The sequence below is a fragment of the Plecotus auritus genome, assembly GCF_963455305.1.
Source record: "Plecotus auritus genome assembly, chromosome: 9".
Lineage (NCBI taxonomy): Eukaryota > Metazoa > Chordata > Mammalia > Chiroptera > Vespertilionidae > Plecotus > Plecotus auritus.
Window position 1 is genome coordinate 147,088,968 of NC_137783.1, and position 25,484 is coordinate 147,114,451.

The 25,484-nt window shown below is 46.4% G+C and overlaps 1 protein-coding gene across 5 annotated transcripts in view; it reads right to left on the reverse strand.

The window, feature by feature from the left end:
* The window catches only part of KIAA1549L (KIAA1549 like), a 230,088-nt gene that overhangs the window by 52,266 nt on the left and 152,338 nt on the right, over window positions 1–25,484 (reverse strand). For 3 of the 5 annotated variants that reach the window (XM_080687146.1, XM_080687144.1, XM_080687142.1), the window contains 5 exons: window positions 23,820–23,971; window positions 17,522–17,693; window positions 11,258–11,421; window positions 3,850–4,040; window positions 227–354 (listed from right to left, as the gene is read on the reverse strand). In XM_080687146.1, coding sequence (XP_080543272.1) covers window positions 227–354; window positions 3,850–4,040; window positions 11,258–11,421; window positions 17,522–17,693; window positions 23,820–23,971 — 807 coding nt within the window. The remainder of the gene's footprint in view (window positions 1–226; window positions 355–3,849; window positions 4,041–11,257; window positions 11,422–17,521; window positions 17,694–23,819; window positions 23,972–25,484) is intronic. The other 2 variants (XM_080687145.1, XM_080687143.1) reach the window with 1 other exon arrangement.

Consider the following 25,484-nt stretch of genomic DNA (forward strand, 5'->3'; position numbering starts at 1 on the left):
ACAATTCCATAAGAACAGGAGCCAGAATAATTCAGAGACGGGGGTAAGGCAATACTCTAACAGGTAGGCAGGAAACTGACTCGTGGCCTTTGTAGGACAAAACAGAAAGAAAAAATGAGGGTGGCACACTGGGGTGTGTGAGTGTGTGCAGGCCTGTGCGCACACGTGTGTGCACGCGTGTGTGGGACAGGCTCGAGGGCGGTACTTGGCAGGGAAGGCTTCTCACCATTTCTCTTCCGTGCCTCCTCCTTTGTCACTTTCTGCTGTGCCGTTACATTCTGGGGCGAGCGCCTCCCTGAGCTGGGCTTGCCTGATTCGTTGCTGATGACAGAGCCATTCTCACTGGGTGACCTGCTGGAGGTAACCATAGCAACAAGGAGATGGTAAGTTTCGACTAGCACAGCCTCCTCTCAAGGTTGTTTTATTTGCACAGTTTATGTCTGTAGCCTTTCTTTCCGGTTTCATCTACAAAAAAGAAATGATTCGGAAATTTAAAAAAACACCCATACTGCAGCAGGGGTTACGTAGCTGGCTGTCCTGAAGTGCGCTGACCGGTGCTTAGCTCAGCAGAGAAGTTCAGTGAGCGCAGCCCTCAGTTCCCATCTCTTTTTCATTAACCCCCAGTGACTGTGGAAATGGTTTTAAGCATGCCCTCTTATTAAAACACAGCACTTCAGAGAGTGTTGCCGAGTGATTCACGTGGCATCTTCAGGGACACATAGGGCTCACAGTTCTCTTTGGCTGTTCTCTATACAGAATATACCTTATACCTTAGCCACTGAAGATGAAGTCACTGCACCATTAAATTCTTCACTCTGACTCTCTCTCTCTCTCTCTCTCTCTCTCTCTCTCTCACACACACACACACACACACACTTAACTGTGCTAACTGCTAACTACTTTCATTTGAAACTACCAATTTGAGCTATTTTCATTCATTCATTCAGGAAATACACTATGAGCGCCAACTGTGTTGGGCATTGTGCCAGGTATACAGGTATAGAGGGAGGTGGCCAATCAGCCCTGGAAGCCAGAGCTCCCCCTGCAGTTAGTGGCTTTCCCCACATGCCGGAGCACCTTCTCTTTTTTATTTATTTATTTTTTAAATTTAATTTTATTTTTATTGATTTTAGAAAGGGAGAGGGAGAGAAACATCAATGATGAGAGAGAATCCATGATTGGCTGCCTCCTGCATGTCCCACACTGGGGATTGAGCCTGCAACCTGGGCATGTGCCATTGACCGGAATCGAACCTAGGACCCTTCAGTCCACAGGCTGACGCTCTATCCACTGAGCCAGTCCGGCTAGGGCAGCACCTTCTCTTTACAGTCTCTCCTGCGTTTAGACAAGGGAAGCCACAGGGCCTTCTCACCTTCCCTCAGGGGCTAGACTCTGGCCTTCTGGACCCAGTGGAAAAATGGGCTCTGGAGAGCCCCTGCTGAGTTCATGCTGAGTGAGTTCACGCTCCCTGGGGCCTTAGATCACACCAGCCTGTGGGTGGGCTGAGCATAAAGGCCTTCCCTCTGTGGGAGACAACCAGGGGGCAGGTATCCAGAGGCCTCATTCAACCCCTTGTTCATCTATTGTCAATTGTCCAGATTCAGAACCTAATGGCACCCGACCCCTTCAATGGAAATGGACTGGGATAAAATGCAGCACTTGCTAGTGGATGCTCCTCTTCCTCCTCCTCCTTCCTCCCCCCTCATCCTATGGGAACTTGGAATTCTCAGTTCTGTACACCTCCATGTACTTCGGCACCCCAAAAATCGTGAACACTGGAAGTGCCCACTCACAGCCATGGGCCAAGGCAGAGTCTGCCAAGAGGGAACTCATAGTCCAAGTGGGATGTTCTTGTCGAAGTTCCACAGACGAGTCTAAGATTGGGAAATGTTTACTCTATTCCTAATGCACACGAGCACGTCAAAGGCTCAGATCTGCCCTGTCATAAAGAGACTCATTGCATTTTGTTTAATTCAGCATTTCCTAGTTTATTTTGCTATAGATCTCTTTTACCATAACAACTTCTTTTTTAAAAAAAAATATATTTTATTGATTTTTTACAGAGAGGAAGGGAAAGGGAGAGAGTGTTAGAAACATCGATGAGAGAGAAACATCAATCAGCTGCCTCCTGCACACCCCCTATTGGGGATGTGTCCGCAACCAAGGTACATGCCCTTGACTGGAATCAAACTTGGGACCCTTGAGTCTGCAGGCTGACACTCTATCCACTGAGCCAAACCGGTTAGGGCCATAACAACTTATTAAACTCTGACTCATCCACTACCACTTCCTCTAAGGTTCACATCAGCCTCTTTGACCTTCTTGCTCTCCTTTAAGCAAATCAAGAAGTTCCTGCCTCTGGAATTTGCATATACTGTTCCATCTGCTTAGAACGTTCCTCCTCTAGATAGCCTTGAGGCTCACACATCATTTCCATCAGATCTTTCTCAAATGTCACTCTATCAGAGACGCCATCCCTGACTTTCTGCTAAAATAGCGTCACAGCCCCCTCTCCATCTCTCTATGTCCTTACCATGCTTCGGTTTTCTTCTTCACATTCACCACCACTAGACATACTATATATCTCGTTCTCTGTCTGCTTATTGTCTATCTCTTCCCTAGATTGTAAATCCCAAGAGAGTAGGAAATTTGTCTTGTTCACTGCAGTATCCCCAGTGCCCGGTAAACAGCAAACAACTAATAAATATCTGTGAGGTGAAGGGAAGGAAAGAGGGAAGGAGGCAGGCAGGACATAGCTTTTCCAACCATTGTGGTCTCCAGGCAAGGGAGAAGGGGGTTGGCAATGGGAGTTTGTTAAGCCAGCCAACAGGGCTTGCCTTAGGGTTCATTACCTCTTTACAAGGCAATTGCAAAGTCCTTATTGTGAGTCTCCTGGCCTCTAGCCTAACTCTCCCATCTATCTTCCACATTACCACCTGAGTCATCTTTCAGGCTGGGCATTACTGTCATCCTGAAGAACTTTCCATGGCTTCCCATTGGCTAGAGCACAAAGGTCAAACTCCTGAGCCTGCAAATTAAAATCATCTACAATTTTAACCTGTCTTCTGGTTTCATCCTTCACTACATCCCGGCCCCCATGAACTCTAAACTCAAGGAAATTCACCATTAAGTGAATGTGGCTGTCCCTTATCTCTCTTGGCTCTTTTAGACTGGATGCCTTTATCTCTTTCCACCTATTGACACTCCACACACCCTTCAAGGCCAAGCTGAAACATAACCTCCTCCACGCTGCCCACCCTCATCAAAATTAAGCTCCTCCTCCTCTCTTTTCCACAGCACTTTGTTCAGACTCCACTGCGGGCGTCGGCACATCGCGCTTGGATTCCAGCTATTTATCCCTCTGTCTCTCCATCACAAGATTCATGGGGTCAGGAATCAATCGTAAACCTCTCTGTAGTCCTCCCAATGCAGGTCAATGAACTCTCTTCATAGTGAAATCTCAATAAATGGTCTTGAACTAAAATCATAAACCACTGAGAACCTGCCAGATAAACTACAACTACACATGCTGAATCAAAGGAACGGCTTTTACCGTAAGTTACAATGTGTAAGGGTGACGTCGGTGCCAAATTTATTATAACAAACGTAAGAGCTAGAGCTCTGCTGTCGTGGTTGATCTGCAATGCGAAACCTTACGAAGGCTGGCTCAGGAGAAGCAGGTATTATGATTCTCCTCATCTCCTTCAGTCTCCTTTTCAAATATTCAAAATGAGCATGAAGGGGAATGTTTAAAGAGAACAGTGGGATTCACTTGAGGGCTTTGGTTCCTCTCACCATCAATTATTTCTCTTGTTGACACGGAGAGGCCAAAGTTGGCCCCATGCCTACCTCTTTCTGGTTTCGGTGGACTTGGCCGTCTTGATGGTGCTTCCGTCCTGGGCGACGTCCCTTTCCTGCGAGGCCGGAGCATCTCTGACAGGGAGCGGGAGGACCACTGTCTCCTGGGTCACGGGGATGACCTCCTCGTCCGCCCCTTGCTGGCCCAGGTGCTGTTTGGCATAATCAAAGCCTTGCACAGGCTGCAAAGAGGAAACAGGTTTACAGTCACATTTCGGAGAAAGTGTGACTCTAACAGCAGCTTCAGGAGAAGTCGGGCGGGAAAGCGCATGAGTTAGGACCCTACTTGGCTTTCCAATCAACAGGAGCTCACTCATCTCCATCGTAATTTGTCTTTGCAAAATCAGATTCCGTGTGGATTCCACCCAGCTTCGGAATCTCTATATAAGACTTACTCAGAAAAATGAAGAGTGAAAACAAGATGCAAATAATGTGTATGAGAAAAAACTTCATTTAAGGATTTTAGACCACTAATTTTAAGTCTCTGGATATGACTAATTAGAAACCCTTAACTGATACGTTAAACAGGTCCTGTCATCTCCTACCTGGGAATATTCCATCATCCCTTAACTCCCGTACAATAAAAGGTGCGTGACTTGAAGTCACTTGATTTGCCAAGTAACTTGAACTCTGAGCATCAATTTTCTCATCTGAGAAATGAAGACGATCCTATCTGCTTCACCTCCACCACGCTTCAGTAGTAAAGGGGAATCACAGAACTGAAAACAGAGGGAGAGAAACCTGCCACCCTGTGGCATTTACGGGATCACTATTTAATCCAGAGTACTCCCTTAAGCAAGTTGGCTGTCCTAGCATTTGCTTCGGGGACACTAGCAAGGCTTTTACTGCACCATGTCTGAAAGCCCAAGTGAATAGGGCAGCTGTGAGCAAAACCCAACAGACATCTATTAGTGTGGTAATAAAAAACCAAGAGGCCTGTTTAAACAATTCCTGGGAGTGTCTCCATCCTGTTCTACACTCCAAAGGAGCACAATACACATTTGAAGCAGGACAATGGGGTGGTTAGTAGCGAAAGCTCCGAAATCAGACTGCCTGGGTTTAAATCCCGACTCTGCCACCTATTAGCTGGGTGACCTTGGGTAAGTTACTGAGATTCCCTGCAAATCAACTTCCTCATTGGTAAAATGGAGATAGTAACAGTGTAAACAGGATAAAATGTGTATGGGTGTGAGAGTGATATTTAACCATCCTCGAAGGGATGATGTGTGGATTAAATAAGTAAATTTAAGTCCAGCATTTAGCTAAGTGCCTGACACATAGTAAGTGCTCAATCAATATTAGCCAGTATTGTTTGCCTTGCTACTAAATCTTAGCCCAGATGGAATTGACGTCAGTGAATCTCTTCATGAAAATGTGGGGATAAAACTCAATTTCTACCATTTGAGTTCTAACAGAACTTGATTTGATCAGAAGCTCTTCCTTCATCATCTAATTTAGCTGAGAAATAAAGCAGGAAGGCTCCAGCTACATTTAACATTCTAGGACTGTGGCCAACTGGTCAAATCTTGCAACCGAATCTCAGAACAGAATGGAGTTTTATTGTTAAATCCAGTAAAGCTTCCTTATTTTAAGCTGTCTATAGTTTTGCCACAGACAGTTCCCCCAATTCCCAGGGAAACTCTCTCTGGGCAGTGTGTTCATCCCTCCCTCTTCTCTGAGACACTCACACTCTGACCCTTGTAGCCCGCCCTTGACAAGCCACTGACATTCTATGCCAGGATCTGGGAATGTTTCTGAACTAGTGTTTGTCTATTCATTTCCCTCCCCACCCATAGGGCTACATGAAACAGAATGGAGCTTTTGGATGACTGATAGTGTTCTTAGAAGCTCTTATAACCAACTGGTCACCAATTGCATTCAACTGAAATGTTTCTAGAAGCTGACCTTTGCTCTCCAAGTCCACTGTTTTATTGACTCCTGCCTTGGTCTCATTACTTCCATTCTGCTCCTTGGCAGGCCTGCCCTTAACAAGCCTCCAAAGTTATCTCCGTTAAACCACATCAGGTCATTAAAAATGATTCATGGCACCTAATCTCTATGAGAAGGCATTCAAGGTCCTTCCCATTCTGGCTGAACCCACCTGTCCAGCCTCATCTCCTGCTGGCCCCTTTTCTGCAATACTCTCAGCTCTCCCTCCCGCCAAATCTTATTTGATTTTGTTCCAGCTATAGTTATTTAGCAGTGGCTTGTGCCAGGGATTGTGCTTGCTGCTGGAGATATAAAGATGAATAATAACTGTCCCCCTACCCTCAAGAACTTCACAGTTGCAGCTTCACTTGCTATTGCTGGTACAGTACCAAACACATTACATAAACTTGTCACTTATCCCCACTACAGTTCAAAGAGGTAGGTATTCTTATGATTCCCCATTTTAATGATGAAGAAACTGAGGTTCAGAGAGGTTAAGCAACTACCCAGGCTCACACAGCTGGTCTGTGGAGCCAGAGCCCGAATACCTAACCACTGCTGATGATTCTTCCCACGGCCTCTCCTTTCCTTCTGCAGCCTGCCATCTTGGTTGGGCATCTCCTACTGGACTTGGCCTTGCTTCTGTGCTGAGACTCCTGGCATGTCAGTGAGTAGCTGGGAGTCTCCAATGGCAGCCAAGATTTCCCAAGAACCGAGTGAGGAGGACAAGCTGTCTCTGGCCCTCTAACCCTACCCCCAACTCTCTCTGGATTTGGCTCCTCACACTTCACATTGGGCTGAAGTTCCCTGCTGGGACTGGGCTGATAACAGGTAAGCAGAAATAAAGACATTAAAGAATGACAAGCTTAAGAAGTGGTCGTAGTTATTAGGTTAATAACAGCCCCTGCATATGTTCAGTACTTAGAGCCTGCAAAACTCTGACACATCACTTTGTCCTCACAGAATCCCATGAGGTAAGCAGGGCGAACATCACAGTCTTCATTTTACACGTAAGAAAACAAAAGCTTAAAGAGGTTCAGTGACTTGCCCAAGATCACACGGCTAAGTGGTGAACGACTCCTAGTCCCTTACTCTTCTGACTGACAGGGTAGTGGTCTTTCAACCTCCAACATAGAAAGAGCCCGAGATGAATTGCCCATTAGATACAACTAGCGATCCCAACCCCTTCAATACATCATCATGAAGTCTTTATAGTTACTTCATTTAATTTTATAAAACTATCACATCAAATTATCTCTAACAATTCCAAAAGAAGACACATTACCGAGATATTTTAAGTAGAAAGCATCCTATCTAATAAAAGAGTAATATGCAAATTGCCCAAACCCCTGCTACACCCATAAGCCACGCCCACCAGCCAATCAGGAGCGAGTATGCAAATTAACCCAACCAAGATGGCTGCAGCCACAGAGCAAGCAGGAGGCTTAGGTTTCCCCAGCAATGGAGGAGGCCAAGCTTTCCGAACACCCTGGCAGGCCTAGGCCTGCACTCAAGGCTACAAAGTTTCAATTATAGAAGATAAATAAATTCCAACAAAAATGGTTGTGGCCATGGATCTGGAGAGAGCAGGAGGCTTGGGTTTCCCCGGCAATGGAGGAAGCCAAACTTCCTGGCCTGCCCTGGCCTGCGCTCAAGGCTACAAAGTTTCAATTATAGAAGATAAATAAATCCCAGATACCAGGGCCTCCACTTGGGTTGCTAGGGGGCGTGGCCAGCCTGCAAATCACCACAGGTCCCTCGCCCAGGCCGACCCACGCCCCAAGGGAACCCCCACCCTGATCCGGGACACCCTTCAGGGCAAACCAGCCGGTCCCCACCCATGCACCAGGCCTCTATCCTATCTAATAAAAGAGTAATATGCAAATTGACCATCACTCCAACACACAAGATGGCTGCCCCCACGTAGTCAAAGATGGCTGCCCCCATGTGGACACAAGATGGCTGCCACAAGATGGCCAGCAGGGGAGGGCAGTTGGGAGGGACCAGGTCTGCAAGGGAGGGCAGTTGGGGGCGATCAAGCCTGCAGGGAAGGGCAATTAGGGGTGATCAGGCTGACAGAGGAGGGAAGTTGGGGGCGACTGGGCCTGCAGGGAAGGGCAGTTCGGGGGGACCCAGGCCTGCAGGGGAGAGCAGTTGGGGGGGACCAGGCCTGAGGGGAGGGCAGTTAGGGGTGACCAGGCCTTCAGAGGAGGGCAGTTAGGGGCAATCAGGCTGGCAGGGGAGCAGTTAGGCATCAATCAGGCTGTCAGGGGAGTGGTTAGGGGGTGATCAGGCTGGCAGGCAAAAGCAGTTAGGGGCAATCAGGAAGGCAGGCAGGTGAGCAGTTGGGAGCCAGCAGTCCTGGATTGTGAGAGGGATGTCCGACTGCCCGTTTAGGCCCGATCCTACCTGGATCGGGCCTAAACGGGCAGTCGGACATCCCTCGAGGGGTCCCTGATTGGAGAGGGTGCAGGCTGGGCTGAGGGACAAACCCCCCCCCCCCCAAGCACGAATTTCGTGCACCGGGCCTCTAGTTGTGATAATAAAAGCCAACTTGTACATAATATTTATTATATACCAGGCACAGCTCAAAGTAATTTACATAACACAATCCTCACAACAACCTACCATCCTCCTTCCACAGATGGGAAAACTGAGGCACAAAGAGGTTAAGTACAGGTCATACAGAGAGTATGTGAGAGCGAGTAAACAGTTGGGCATCTTTGGAGGTGACTGACCCGACCTGAGCAGATGACCATGCCAACCACTGCAGGCCCTTCCAAGCTCCACGTGCACCTGGATACGGCCCTGACTAGTGTCTCTTAAGGTTGCCTGTCCCTCGGAACCATGTTCTCTTCAACTATATGAAGAGAACAATGGGAAAAGGCTGTGACCTCAATGACAAAGAGTAAAGAGAAGCGAGCGAGGAAGAAAAGAGGTGACTGCCTGGCCCTCCTGCGTTTACCATCCTCTCAGCATTCTACCTGCAAAAGCCCAGTTGATAACAATGGTAACGGGTCTGTCTCTGAAGAAGGGCACGGGCCTCACACTCTGGCCTCAGCTCCCAGGACAGCCACATCACCTCCTCTTAGCATGGTCAGTCTATCATGGAGTCTCAGCCAGGATCCCCCGTGCCCTCTGGCACTGTGGCCTGCATTCTAAAGACGCAGTGATGTCCAGAAATCTGGGAGACCACCCTCCTGGTCTGTGGATTGGTGGCAAAGGCTAATGTTCTCATTCCACCTTGTCCCTTGGCATTCAATGCATTCTGCTCACACACAGGTCATGAGAAGTGATGCAGGTGGCTCTCCTCTTGCAAACACTGCAGCATTGCTGGGTCGCAAGGGCAGAAGGATGCAGTAAGAAAGAGTTCCACCCCACTGGCCCGCTGGTTTCCCTTGTTCAAAGGGCTTCGGCAATCCAAGTGCATGATCCAGCTTCATTATGGGAGAAAACCACCAGCATCACCACACACAAGTGAATTCAATCATCGCGTGCAACAGAGAGTTGCATGACTTTCAACATCAGCACAGTGACCAGGTAGAAACATAAAAAGGGGCTATGAGAACCCACAAACATGAATCTGTTTCCACTGCCGGTGGCTTTCAAGTCAGAAGGTATGCTGAGATCATGTGTCGGCCAACTCATCTTGGCAAATTAATAAAATTTTGGCTTCACCTATAACACAAAGGTGGCATTTACAACCTCAGTGTGGCATGTTTTATATCTCTGGACTGGGCTGCAATTACATTCTGGTGATTACTGCTGTGTCTGAGAGGCTCAGGTTGTAAGTAAGCTCAGATGGAAATGTACCCCTACTTGGAACAGTTTCATTTTTCACTGCTTGGATCATTACCAACATTGGGATGCATCTGGGAAGCTGCTTGCTTTGTGTCAACAGAATCAGAACAACATTCTTCGGGGTTTGGTTCTTCAGTATCAGGGAGTCTACTCAGGCTGCAGATTCTCAACAAGTGAATTGGTTTAATAAATAATCAAATTCATTTCATTTCTTGGGCTGAAGTGAGGGGTGATTACCCAGAAAGAATGAGGCATGTGTGACTCCCTACAGGAATGATCTCCATGACATGCCTTCCAATGGATATGCAATTCCATTCACTGCTTCATTCCTGCGCCGATGGACAAAGCTCAGGAGCTCAGAGCTGCAAGGGGATTCTACCTGTCAAAGCTCAGGGTTCAGAGAGGTGTGTAAAGTGAAAGAGCCCAGAGACTCAGACATGGGCCTCAGTCGCCTCTCTGCGGAGAGTTATGTGACTTTGGACAAGTCCCTCAGTTTAAAAAACTTTTTATATATGTTTTTATTGATTTCAGAGAGGAAGGGAGAGGGAGAGAGAAATAGGAACATCAATGATGAGAGAGAATCACTGATCGGCTGCCTCCTGCAGGCTCCACACTGAGGATCGAGCCTGCAACCCAGGCACGTGCCCTGACCGGGAATCAAACCGTGACCTCCTGGTTCATAGGTTGACACTCAACCACTGAGCCACACTGGCTGGGCCCCCACAGTCTCTCTTTAGCAATAAAATAAAACCTTCCCTGACTACCACCTACTCATAGGGTTGCTGTGATGAGCAAATGAGGTGATAGACCTAGAAGAGCCCCACAAGTTTTAAGACATTATTTAAACATCGGGTATTGAAGGTTATTATATTTTCCTTTACAGAATTATCATGGAGGGAGCTACGTGACCGGAAAATTAGCCTTTGGAATTTCCTCCATCCACTTCCCTTCCAGTCAGCAGAGTGGCCAGGGCAGGCCTGTGGAGGCTGGGAGAGTGGATGGGGCCCCTGGCCGGGCTTCACTGGAGCCACTGGAGTTTGACGGCGGACTGGCCGAGGCTCTGCAGCTTGCCCATCACGGCAGCCTCTGAGGATAAACCACTCTGGCCAATGGAAGAAGGAACACTTTGAGGGTCTAAGGTGCCCCAAAGAGCTGTGTGTTATGAGCCAAGAGACCTAATTCTATCAGTTCTGCTACTTACTAACTGTGTGATCTTGAAGGAGTCACATCTTTGTAAAAAGGGGGTGTCAGAGATGAGGTCTACCTAGATTTCCGTGCCTCAATTTCCTCCTATGTAAAACAAGGGCCCTTCTGCTAGGGCTGCTGCAGGATTGAGCTGCTCTATGTAAAGCACTTCCAGCGAAGAGTGAGCAGGAGATAAGCATTAGCTATCGTGTCCTGATTATAAAATTAAAGGGTGTGCAATAAAGTAACTACTTAACGACACTTAAAAATGGTCACGATGGTAAATTTTGTTATGTACGCCTTCCCATAATTTTTTAAACATGAAAACACATAAATCAATGAATAAAGGGTCTTCTTCAAAAGCAGGGCTTGTTAGGATGTTTCTGGAGGTACTTCAATGTCTCCAAAGCCAATAGAGGGAAGACAGCGGAGCAGCCCTGCAGGGCGGGCGCCGGCTCCCCTCCGCCCCGCGTCCACCACGTACCTTTGCTCTCTGAGGCAGGTTCATCACGGCGTCTGGCTTGAAGTCGTTCTTGTTCTTCCGGCAGAGCACGGCAGTGATGATGATGATGATGACCGTGACCACGGCGATGGGCGCCAGCACCGCAGCGATGATCCACAGGTTGTTGGGTGGGTTCTTCACCACAGCTGCGGGGAAGAGCCAGCGGGAAGCACATGACAAGGAGCACTGGGAAGGGAAAGGCCACCGGAGAGAAATCTCTCCCTACCCCCCAGTCCCAAGTCGTGGGATGGTTAAGAGGATTTAAGATAGAAAGACTCCTGCCTTGGGCAAGGGACTCAAGGTCTCTGAGTCTCAGTTTCCTCATCTGTAAAATGGGGCTATCACATTGAGAGGCGTCAGTGAGACACATGTGGTGCTTTGGTAGCTGCTCAATAAAATGCCAGCCTTCACTATGGCTAGGAGGAGGAGGAAGATGGAGACATACCAATTTTCCTCATCGGTGATGTCCATGAATCAAAAGAGAAGAAGAGAGAATAAATCTGAGCATTAGAGTAGTGCTGGACTCAGGAGGCAAAGGCCACAGAGAGATGACTCTAAATACTGTTGTGAACTCACCCTCTGAGTGAGCAATGATTAAAGTGTAACCAGTGGAAACCTCCCTTCCACCTTCCCAAATGGCTGGCTGGGGAAACTTGGAAATGCTTCCATCTAGTCAAAAGAATCCGGCTGGCCCGGCTGGTGTGGCTCAGTGGTTGAGCATCAATCTATGAACCAGGAGGTTAGGGTTCGATTCCTGGTCAGGGCATGTGCCTGGGTTGCGGGCTCTATCCCAGTAGGGGGCATGCAGGAGGCAGCCAATCAATGATTCTCTCTCATCATTGATGTTTTTATCTCTCTCTCCCTCTCCCTTCCTCTCTCTGAAATAGATATATAGATATAGATATAGATACAGATATACAGATACAGATATAGATATAGATACAGATATAGATATAGATATATATTTAAAGTTGAATGACAATCTAAAAATGAATCACCTTTACCCCTGTTACAATTTGGCTTCCCATGCAGATTTTCATACAGGATAGAGTAATGGGCAGTTAAAGGGAGAAGTACCCTCTCCTTGATAGTTCTAATCCGTATTTTAAATAGACATACTGCCAATCTGGTTTATATACCAAGCTCTTGGCAAGTCTGGTTGGCATGAGTTGACCCTCCTGATCCTGCTGAACTAGACTGGCAGAGCTGAGGACCAGACTCTGGAATATGAAGACCCGCTGGTAAGTGCCCTGTGGTGAGGACCTGCCTGGAGAGCCAGCCGGCCTGTCTCTCTGACTGCAACCACCGCCGACTTCAACTGGTGTCGTGTTAGCCAAGATCTGCCTCTCACCAGGCAGCACTTAGCTCTGAAGTGCTGTTGGCGCAAAAGAACTTCTTTTCCCCAGTTTCTGTCAATCGGTGATTAATAATCACATTATTAACTTCTGAAAACAGCTCATTAGATAATGTGCTTCTGTTGACATTAAACATTTAATTGCTGCTGCTTTTAGTAATTTGGTATTTATAGTTGTATGCCTTCAACATTTTTTAAAGCTTAGACCCGCTGTGAAAAACACCAATATGCCTCTTTTGGGGCTGTGCTATTCTATCCCGATAAAGACAAATGCATTAGAACATGATACGCCAAATATACATCTAATTTTTTTTATTAGCAGGAATGAAATATCGACATGTGTTCTGCTTTTACTCAGCTTTATGGTTTTGGTGGATATGTTCCTTCTCAAAGCAGTCTGTAAAATCCTTTCACCTCTACTTAAATGAGGAGAGAATTGATTTATCTTATGTACATTAATAAATTGATTTAACAGTCGAAGAGACAGTAAAGTGAGGTCAACTGAAGTCATCCAAACACAATATATTCATTGGCATAATGATCTAGAACTACAAAGTCATGTACAGAGGTGAAAAGAAACAAATGGTTGTTTAACTTGCAAGAATTGCAGTAGAGAAGGACAGGAAAAGGAGACAACATTCTGAGCCTCTATGTGCGTTAGGCACTGTGATGGGACCTTTGCCTGGGGCTGTTCTTATCCCCAACTTGCAGGTGAGCAAACTGAGTCCCAAGGAGTTAGGTGCTTTTATGAAAAATCATTTCCCTGAAATACACAGGTGAAGTCAGTTCTGAGTTCACAGACACACACACACACACACACACACACACACACGCACGCACACACGTATTTGTCAGAAAGAATGAAGTCAAAGGGTGCACATAATCTAAACTAAAAATAAATTATTCTTACATGGAACAAATGTTGAAAGGAGAAGAAATCTATTCACAAATGTTTCCTGCTCATTTTTTGTGGCTGTGAAAGCTCATGCTGGTGTGAGTGGGTGGGGAGGAGGGCCTAGCCCAGGGCCCAACAGCTGTGAGTGCTCCGTCCACGTTACTCTCCCGCCCAAACCACCCCATGGCTGTCACTCCACTCAGGGTGTGGCCCACAAGGCTCATGGGGGCCTCTGGCCTCGCTGCTGCTTCCCTCAGTGACTCTCTTTTTCACTGGCCGCAGCTTCTTCCTCATCCAATCCCGGGCATGGAGGCATTTCCCAGGGTCTGTCCTCTACTATTCTCTCCCTGTGCACTCGGATTGTCTCTGGGATTTTAACTCTATCCTGTATCTGCGACATTCTCAAAATCTACTGTTAACTTCAACCTCTGTCCTGAGAGCCAGGCTTGAATTCCAACTTTCTTAACTTCAGCCATCAATATCCCATCCCTACCCCCTCAATATTTTATTAGCACTTCCTCGATACCCCCAAAGCACCCCTTAATATCTCATTACTTTAAACTCAACGTGGCCCAGACAGAATAAATTACCTCTCCCTTCTAAAAATGCTTTTCCTCTCCAATCCCCTTTCTACTTTCATTAATAGCACCCTATTCCGTGAAGTATATGGGTTCTTAACCTTCAAGTCACCTTTCCATCTTCATTCCCTCTCTCCATTAGTCCTTCTACCTTATGGATAAATGAGACATTCAGCTACCACTGAATAAAAGTGCTTAGTAGGATTGTACTAAGCCCTTTCCATGCAATAATTCTCTCATTTAGTCATCTGAGTAGCTCTACTACATTTGTTTGTTTGTTTGTTTGTTTGTTTGTTTTATTATCACTTTACAGATGAGGAAAATGAAGGCCAGGGAGGATCATTCATTGGTCTCTGAGCTCCATAGCTACAAAGTGGAAGAGCAGGGCGTGGGGTGAATCCAGGTCTGCCTTACTGCAAAGGCTCTGCTCGCAACTGCTTTGTGTTGGTGTCTTCCAACTGCATGCCTCCCTCGGGGCCTGGCACAGGCATTTAGCAAAGGCTGGTTTTTTGCCTTCACCAGAACAGAGCCAGACAGTAGTTGGGGCTGGATATCCAAAGATAAAGGGGGTGTGGTAGCTGCTTTTAAAGAGCTCAAGAGGGAGAGAGAGACAACAACTCGTTTGCTCAATGTGATGAGGGCAATGGAAGCCCCTGGAGCTAAGAAAGAGTGGGGGAAGGGGGGTCTGACTCATGGGTCCAGGAAGGCTTCAGAGGAATGGGGAGAGTGAGGGATGAATGCTCCTGTGTGGCTGAAGCATTAGACAGGAAGGAGAGAAAAGTAGGCGGAGACCGGGTTGGGAAGTGAGCTGGACATTGATGGAGTGCCTGCTGTGAAGGGCTTGGGAGACCCCTGTTACAGAGTCTGGATTTTATTCTGTGAACAGTGAAGACCCATCAGATATATACCTTTTTAAAAATATATATATTTTATTGATTTTTTACAGAGAGGAAGGGAGAGGGACAGAGAGTCAGAAACATCGATGAGAGAGAAACATCGATCAGCTGCCTCCTGCACACCCCCCACTGGGGACGTGCCCGCAACCAAGGTACATGCCCTTGACCGGAATCGAACCTGGGACCCTTCAGTCCGCAGGCTGACGCTCTATGCACTGAGCCAAACCGGTTTCGGCAGATATATACCTTTTAATGGAGTAGGTGTAAGAGCAGAATCTGTGTTTTCCAAAGTATAGATAGTGACTCTAATTGCAGTATGGACGGTGCATTAACGACAAAGTGACTGAGGCTGAGTTATTTGGGAAGCACCTGCAAAGTCCAAGAGGACATAACTATGAAAGGAGAAAGGGAGAGAGAACTGTGAATTCCTGTAGAAGGGATCTGAGAGGACCAAGTGGACTCAGAGGCGACAAAGAAGCGAGGCTGAGGGACAGCAGCCTGAGAGCCAGGCTAGCAGGGTCGGGAGCCTGGCCCTCGGAGTCGTAGCCACACTTCTGGGCAACCCCCCACATGGCCCCCGGACTCTCACTTCCAAAAGGCTCCACGCATCTTCTACTCGGATATGATCTCTCTCCCACCTGTGCTCTCACACCTTCCACCGCTCCCCTTCAACCGCCCTCAGCCCAGTCCCCTTCGCCTCAACCACTCCCCCTGACACTCCATTTACCTCTTGCTCTACATAAAGCCAGCTCTCGCTTTTCTGCCCCTTCCCAAGGCCTTCAACAGCAGGGAGGAGGCCACAGCACTGACAGGTCAAAGGAGAGGATGGACGAGGACAGGAGAGGCGATGCAGAAGAAGAGACAGCGAGCCAGGTAAAAATCTCCAGCACATGAATCATATTATGTACAGTCTCCTTCCCCTGCCCACCAAGGCCGGACTCTCTGAAGCAGTAAGCGTCTCCAAGCCATCAACTCCTCCTCAGGTTTCTGCACTCCAGGCCAGTGGTCGGCAAACTCATTAGTCAACAGAGCCAAATATCAACAGTACAACGATTGAAATTTCTTTTGAGAGCCAAATTTTTTAAACTTAAACTTCTTCTAACGCCACTTCTTCAAAATAGACTCGCCCAGGCTGTGGTATTTTGTGGAAGAGCCACACTCAAGGGGACAAAGAGCTGCATGTGGCTCGCGAGCCGCAGTTTGCCGACCACTGCTCCAGGCTATTGGAACGCCTTGCTTTTCAAGCACACCTGATGCTTTTCACTTTCATTCTTTCGCTCACGCTGCTCCCTCTTTCTGGAAAATACACCCTTCCTCTCTCTCTGTTGAAACCTTAGCGAGTGATAGTTAAGAACACATGTTTGCAGTCAGACAGATTCGTATCTTGGCGATCTCGGTACTAGTTCTGCAGGACTGACCAAGTTAGTTAACTTTTCTGAGCCTCGGTTTCCTCATCTGTAATTTGCAGCTGAATAAAGTTGTCCCAATGAGAGGAAAAAGTGAGAAAGTCTATATAAAGCAATGAAAATAGCAGCTGCACCTTAGACAGTTTGGCTCAGTGGATAGAGCGAAGGCCTGAGGACTAAAGGGCCCCAGATTCGATTCAGGTCAAGGGCACATGCTTGGGTTGTGGGCTCAATCCCTAGTAGGGGGCCTGCAGGGAGCAGCTGATTAATGATTTTCTCTCATCATTGATGTTTCTATCTCTCTCTCCCTCTCCCTTCCTCTCTGAAATCAATAAAAATATATTTATTTATTTATTTTTATTTTTATTGTTTAAAGTATTACACATAGTAGTACATATATCTCCTTTTTCCCCCATTGACTTTCCCCCAGCCTCCCCTACCCCGTCGCGTGCCCTCATCCCACGCCCCTCCCCTGCCAAGTGTCTTGTGTCCATTGGTTGTGCTTATATGCATGCATACAAGTCCTTCGGAAATAGCAGCTGCCACAGGGGAAGGTATTCAAAGAAGCAGCTATTATTTTTAATTTCCCTTCTCTGTTCACTCTTTTCAGAAGCCCCTTCAGAGCAAACCTCCCTGGGTTGACCCCGGCATCACACTGCCCCCTTGTAGCACTTTCCCGCAGTCCACGCCTTTGTATCCTGCATTAGCTCCCTCTCTGCTCCTTAAAGGCAGGGCCCAGCTCTTGCCCATTTCTGTATGTCTTCCAGAACCAAGGCAGTTCGTGTAGGACTCTATCGATTCTTAGTGAATCAGGTTATCTTCAATTCCCCAGCAGACGACTACGATCTCAGCTACGGCGATTTCTCTAGCTATTCACTGAGGAGGAAGAGTGGATAGAATTTGGGTGTAGCAATATCATTACTATCTTTCTAATATTGAAAACATATCCCTTACCCATAACGTACTGCTTCAAACACAGCTGATTGATTTAAAAACCTTCTAGTACAGAAATGTTTATCTCTGGGTCCGTTAACAGGAGCTTAGGGAATCACTTTCATTTTCAGGAAACATTTAATGGCGTTAAAAATAATGAATGAAGGAAAGACTATTCCCTTACGGTCAGCTTGCAGGAGGACAACGTGATGCAAGGTCAAGGCCATCCTTTGGGAGTCAATGGTGCTCAGGATCTTGGCAGCCGCGGTCCCTAGCAAAGGCTTCCCGTTGTACAGGGTGTAGTAAGTCAGCTCCGCTGGGTCCTTGGGTCCCGGCACCCGCTGCATCTTCACCATCTTTCAGGAAAAAAGAGGCCATGTTTATAGGGCATCTTGCATAGACCCTGCAATCCCTCGGGCGATCAGCAGGCTCTCTCCTGACTGCTGACGCCTTCCGAGGCCAAGTGGACCCCCGGTGTACATTTGAGACACCAACCTTAACGTGCCTCCCTATCACCAAACCCGCGAGAAGCCCTGCTGTCGCTGGCGGGGGGAGGCAGGGAGGAGGAAATATGAACATCTGGACAGCACAGTTTGAGGCTGCAGAAGAAAACGCTGAAATGGAGATGTCTCCCAGCCTCCCGAGAACGCTGGCCTCATTTGAAAATAGGCCTGCACATTAATTCAGGGCATGTCAGGTTATTCTCGAGCAAGATTTCTAATTTCAAATTCCTGCAAAATTACACTGTTAGAGCTTTGGTAATATTATTACATTTAAAGTCCTTCTTTCTTGAAATACTAATTTTTATTGCATGTAATACTATTACATTTAAAATTGTTTTTCTTAAAATATTAATGCTGATTGCATTATTATAGTTAAAATCGTTTTCCTTAAAAAAATAAAAGAGTTGGGAGGAAAAAAAAAACAACCACAACAAAAAAACACACACATAAATTCCTGCAATTGCCAGAGAGGGGTGGGGAATGAACTTCTATGCCGGCAATTCAAAAGACCGATGATAAAAACAGTACCTGGAGACTCAAAGTTCTCTTTCTAAAATAACCTTTGTTGCTTTCCCCACTGTACCAGGTACACATATCACTACAGAGCATCTGAAAATACAGAAAAGCATCCAGAAATAAAACAAAATACAAACAGTCTGTACTCCCTCCACCACAAGCTAATGACTATTTTCATTTTGGAGTACTTGCTTCTATTCTTTGTTTTCTCCCACACAAATCTTTTATTTATTATTTTACAAAATTATTTCTAGCACTCTCTCGATAGTATAACATATTGCTATTTTTACTTATATCTTTAAATGACCTTAAATATAACAAAAGCATAAATGTCAATTCCTACATTCTAACTCAGACCTCATAAATTTATTTAGCAAATCCTTTCTTGTTAAACACTTAAATTGCTACTCATTTTTCAGCACTGTGATTAACAACTGTAAATCATTACAAATACGTAAAACATACATTTTAATACTGACATCATGTTCTACTGTATGCATGCCTCATACACGTAACTAACCTTCATTTTTGAACACTTCGGTTGCTACCAACTTTTCACTATTACAATTAACAACTAATAGACGTTATGGTACAGTATAGTGTCTTTCCAAAGTATATATGCTGATTACGAGTTTTATAGGATATTGAAAGATATTACAAAAATGTTTACAACAGCAATGTTAAGAGCAAAAAAACTAAAAAGTCAAAATTCACTAATAGTAGAATGGACATTCTACTATGGGGTAGTCACATAATGGAATGTTACAGAGTAATATAAATGAACTCTGGCTATTTGTATCAATTTGGCTGAACACAAAAGTCTGACATTTGAGCAAAAACAAAACAAAACAAACAAACAAAAACTCACCCAAAACAAAAAACAAACCACAGAATATAAAATTCAAAAACAGGCAAAACCAAATGGCATACTGTCTAGAGATACACATGATTGGTAAAATATATACAGAAAATACAGGCACATTCAATTCTGATAGAACGAAAGGAAATGTGCATAGTAAAAGAAGACATATAAAAAGCTCCCCCAGTAAGCTAAGAATAATGTTCTCATCCTTTGGGTCGTGTGTTCTTTTTATTAGTGGTCTTTAAACTCTACATATTTTTATACCCCTTGGTATATATGCTATATATAACAATTAAAAATAGATGTTACTACAATCCAATAACAATGGGTTTAAAAAACTCTGACAGGATAATTCACAAAGCAAGGTAGACAATGAGCATATAAAAAAATGCTCAGTGGGGAAATTCAATTTAAGCCCTGAGACACCACTATCACCCCCCCGAATGGCTAAAATGAGAAGTGTTGATGGGACTGTGGAGTGACTGGAACTCCACATCTGGTTGGTGGGAGTGTAAAATGGTACACTTTGGGAAAAGATGGGGCAGTTTCTTACAGAATGAACATACACCAACCCATGAACCAGCAATTCAACTCCTATTATATACCTAAGAGAAGTGAAAGTACATGGCCAGAGAAAGACCTGTAGAAGAATGATCATAGCAGCTTTGTTTAAAATAGCTAAAAATTGGGAAAAGCCCTGGTATCCATCAACAGAAGAATGAGTAAACTGTAGTATATTCATACAATAACAAAAATAAACTTCCAAATAATGCAGCAACATGGATGAATCTCACAAACACTACGCTGAGTCCTGGCCGGGTGACTCAGTTGGATGGAGTACCATCCCGTACACCAAAGGTTATGGGTTCAATTCCGGGTCAGGGAACATACCTACATTGTGGGTTTGGTCCCTAGTCAGAGCACATCTGGGAGAGAGAACCGATCGATGTTTCTCTTTCTCTCTCCCTCCCTCCCTTCTTCTCTCTCTAAAAGTCAATAAAAAAACATTTCCTTGGATGAGGATTAAAAACAAGAACAAAAACATTACACGGAGTCAAAAAAGCTTTACACAAAAGAGAACATATTGTAGGATTCCATTTTTATAAAATTCTAGAGTAGTGTGGAAATTCCATGTATCTTCCATATAAAACAGCAACACAGTCCGCACCGTTAATTGCAGAACCTAGATGGTGAGTATATGGGTGTTTACCATGGCATTTTTTCAACATTTCTGTAAGTTTGAACATGTTCACAATAAAATGTTGGAGGAATGTAGACATTACTAAAAACAAGGGTCTTGTTGGCATTTAATCGTAGAAACCATATAATATGTGGAAAGGAGATTTCTACACTGAGTGGCCAAATTATTATGATCTCTGAACGCATAATAATCTGGCCACTCTATGTGTGTGTGTGTGTGTGTGTGTGTGTGTGTGTGTTTGTATATATGTATGAGAGGCCTGGTGCATGAATTTGTGCATGGGTGGGGTCCGGCCAGCTGGCCAGGGGCAGGGGACATGGGCGGTTGGCTGGCCAGCCTGCTGTTGAACTCCTGGTCAAGGGGACAATTTGCCTATTAGCCTTTTATTATATAGGATATACACTGAGTGTCTGGTTTGCCAATATGCCTTGGGACTCATCAAGAAGGGGCTATGGGAAACAGCCTTACCCACACTCACCTGGCCAGAGCACCTTTGTCAGGGCACCTTACGGGACCGTTTTCTGGACACCTCTGAAAGGCACTGCTCTCACCCTTTGTCTCAGGGTTTACCTCTATCTTCAAAATGAGTCGCTAGGAGTAAGTTTGTGACCATCTAAAAGGTTCTTGTCTAAATTGCTCACTTGCCCTCCAGAAAGGTCAGACCCATTTACCCGTGGAAAGTACCCATTTCCTTGCATCCTCCGTAACACTGGGTAGTACCATTTTACTGATCTTTGGTAGGTGAAAATGTAATCTTGTGGTAGTTAAAACTTGCATTACTTCTGTGACAAATGGAGTCAAACATTTAAAAATGTTTCTCGGTCCTGGCCGGTGTTGCTCACTGGATAGCGTCAGCCTGCGCACAGAAGGGTCGCAGGTTCAATTACCAATCAAGGGCACATCGTGGGGTTCGAATCTGTCAGGGTGCCCGCAGGAGGCAACCAATCGATGTGTCTCTCTCACATCGATGTTTCTGTCCCCTCCCCCCCTTCCCTTCCCTTCCACTCTCTGGAAAAAAATATCTTCAGGTTGAGGATTAACAAAAAAAAAAAAAAAAAAAAAATGTTTATAAGTGAATTTCTTCTTTGGATTCACTTTTTCAAATATACCTACTAGAGAAATAGCTTTAAATTCTAGACCTCTAAATCTCCATGAAAGCGGCCCATCTTTTAAAATAATCGGATCCCAAACGGAAGGTCTCTGTGTGGAAAGATGGTGTCAGATATGTGGAGTGAATTTTACTTGGGAAACTTGGGCACGTTATTCCTGTCCCTCGTGGGAGAGGTGGGGAGAGTGTCAGTACAACCAGTTAGAAGGTGAATGAGCTTTCAAATATCTAATAACTTCACTCCATTTCAATTTATTAGCAAATCCTTCTTTGCAAGATTTCTCCAAGGGTAATGTTAGAAGGTGCTCTACAGCCCCTGCAAATGAGGGATTTGCAGAAATCAATCCCAACTTGCTTCGCTCAGACTTTTCGGGAGACTAGAGGGGCCAAGCACCCTGGGTACTCAGAAGAGAGAGAAGCACATCTCACTGGGGCCCCCTTCAACACAGAAGATGTTGTTAGACTGTTAGCTTTACTAACCACACCGAGATTGTAGGTGTGACTCGTAAATAATTTGCCTCCCGCTTCAGCGGAGGCAAATCCCATGTCACTGTCCTCTGAGCGACTTCCTTCCTGCTGTTTGGAGAAGTGTGAACTACAGGGCTCAGTGGAACCCACAGAGGGGAAATCACCAGCCAGGCACGTGAAATTAACCGTCTTACTTTACCTCGGACCAGGCTGTCACAGGCCACAAAGAACTTTAGAAACAAAGCCACATCCAACAGGGCAAGGGACCCAAGTCACCCACTGTGAACGTGAGGCCTGGAGTCGCCCTCGGGGGCACAGCTGACTCCAACAGGAGAGGGGCTCTTTGTACTTACAAGAATGCCTGGAGCATGATCTGCAGACAGATTGTGGCCATGACTGTAACTTCCTTTCAAACGCTTCCTCTTCCTCGCAGACAAGTGCGATGCCATGCATGTATGTTTGGGTTAACTTACACCCACAGAGTGGTGAATTGCCAATCAGGAGTTCACACCCCAGGGCAGTGGGCTAGATTCCAATGGGGAATTCCACTCGGGAGGCAGCTACCGGGAGTGCCCTTCTGTAATGTGTTACCTTGCTCACAAATGTTAGAAATGGGTTCTCCTTTGGTGAAATTAGGGCTATGCAAGACATGTGGATTGGCTAGAATACGCTAGAGACAGTCTCACTCTTGCTTGAACCAGGTAAAGAATCTAGAGGCTTAGAGTCCCCACTTTGGGGATGGCTACTGTCTGCTCTTAGGGTCCCGAGGAACAGACTCAGAAGAGTTGAGTGTTTATAGTTTATTTGAGAGATGAAAGGAACTGGCAAGAAGGTGAGTAGGTGATACAGGGGTGGGGAGGGAGCTAAAAAGGGTGTTATTAAGCCAGTTACCACAGTGGGTAATGAACGCTTAATTCAGTGGGAAAGCTCTGGAAGTGATGGAAAAGATACATTTCTGAATTCTCCTAGCTTGGAGACCAGGGAGCTGAGGTATTTATACCACACCCCCCAGGTTAATTAATTCCCAGGCACTTCAGGCAGCCATGGTGTGGGCTATGTGGGTTCCTGCATCTCCAGAGCAATCTATAATAATAAAAGCGTAATATGCTAATTAGACTGGAGGTCCTTCCAGAGGAAGCCAGGGCTGCGAGGGAAGCCGGTCTGGGTGCCAGCGAAAAGCCGATGCCAGCAGCTGGGGGAAGGAAGGCCTACTCTTGCACGAATTTCATGCACTGGGCCTCTAGTCCTTACATAAAGGTTCAGAGGTGGCTGCTGGCATTGATAGAAATGGAAAGGGGATCTGGGCAGAGCACCAACAGCGTCTGCTACGGCTCCTTAACCTAAATCCCTGTGTGGCCATGTGTCCGTTATAATCCCCGAAGGCTCTACTTGTCCAAACTGACTAAATAAGGAAAACAGAACCCGGCACCTAGAATGCCAATGGGTGCATCTGCCATTCACAGCGTTGGTGGCGAGAGGGCCTGGGAGTCCCGAGAGCTGGGACTCCATCCAGCCCACGGAACAGGTTGCCGAGTAGCCTGTGCCTGCTTCCTTACAACTTTCTGTTGAATAAACATCTGCGTGCGTGCAGAATTTGTTCCAAAACCTCCTTTCCTTATCATCTAGTAGTGAGAGCAGCTAACTCTCACCCGTCAGTTTGATGTTATGACCCCTGACCCCGCACCCTAAGAGCAGCACTGATTCAATGGCTCAGTCAGTCTTCAGCGTCCCTGCTCTGCTGCACGCAGCATGATGACTTAGTCTCAGGCAGCACCCCCCCCCCCACAGGTATGAGAAGACCCCAGAGGCTTCGCGAACACCCACCTGCACGGTGTAGCTTCCCAGGGTGGTGGCCCGTTTAAACCTCCGGCCTTGCTGTTGGGACATCATGAACAGCTGGGCCAGGCGCTGCTCCATGACCCGGGCGAAGCTCTGGTTGTGCAGACCCACCAGCGAATTGTCCACGCCCTGCAGCACTGTGGGTGCAGAAGGCAGAGGGGCTACTCAGCGGACAGGCTCCCTGCTAACTCAGAACCACAACCGCCTCCATCCCTGCCCCAGCCACAAGGCGCCACAGGCCCTACCTCATGTGAGGGCTTGACCATCCTGACCTCACTTTGCTCTCAACAACAGTCCCAGGAAGTAGGAATCACTATCCACATGTTATAGATGCTAGAAGGTTAAGTGACTTGTCAAGGTCACAGCTAGTAACTAGAAAAGTGAGGGTTCAAACCCAAACAAAGCCTGGACTCTCTCCTCCATGGGCTGAGACATGTCTAACGCTGCTGTAGTAAATCCAAACCTTATTGAAGATTACATGTTGTTAGAGTCCATACGGGAACACAGCCTACAGGTCTGGCTAACTGGATTTTCCGCTGGTTCCCACTCAGAAAAGCTCAGACTCTGGGCTACCCTTATTTTATTTTTCCTCCCCAACAGCTTTGCTGAGGAATCTAAGCTCCATCCTGCAAATCGGGCCCTTACAACCTGGCAAACCGCCCTGTTCAATGTCCTCATCTCTCCCTCCTCTGCAGCCACTTTGAGAGCCACCCCAAAGCTGCCCCTGGCCCCTTGGGTACTCTTCCATCCGAGAGCAGGACAGCGGGACAGAAAGAGCGAGCTCTTTGCCAGTGTGAAACTTTCAGCAAGCAGCTGGCCCTGTCTGCGTCCAAGTCCTCCTCAGTAGAAAGGGCAGAAGTCCACATCACAGCAAATATATTCCTAAAGAGATCTATGGTTGAAATGAGACCGGGTGTATAAGGGAGCTTAGCACAGTGCCCAGCACATGGGAAGGCACACGACACTCCTCTTTCCATTGTCCTCCACGCTGAGCTTCATCTACTCCAGGGCACATGCAATCAACAGGCAAGGCGTCGGTGATGGAATTCCAGGCCGTGGCTGGCGCCTGGGGAAGGATTTTAATGAACACCAGGGCTAGGACTGCAGTGGTCACTTACTATGGGAGTGGCTGATTGTCTTTTGCTGTCAACCCCCCAAATCTAGGCTTTCCTCCAAGTCCCTTGGGAAGCACACTTCATCCCAAACACACAAACACTGCCTTCAAACACAGCCATCCTTGAAATTAAAAAATGCTAAAAACAATCCTTATCTTAAAGAAACCAAAACTTATGTGGGCTGGGGAGTTTGTCCTACCAGGGTCCAGCTAAGGACCATTAACGCCAGCCATCTACTGGGATATGGACACAGCCTGGTTATAAAGAACATGCCGTTATGATGGCATTCTGCTCAGGGCCAGAACAAGCAACGGACACTGAGCTACGGAGAATTATTTTTAACTGATTGAGAGAGAAGGAAAACCCACAGCTGAGTCTCAGAAATGACTTCTCTGAGGCCATAAATACCGAATAATCCCCATGGAGGGCATAAAGCAGCTCTCTTTCTAGGGCCCTTGTGAGGGACTCCCAGCTCAGCTGGCAGCGGAATTCCTGCCAACAAAGAGAAAACACTCAGGTGCCGTTCCCACTGGGG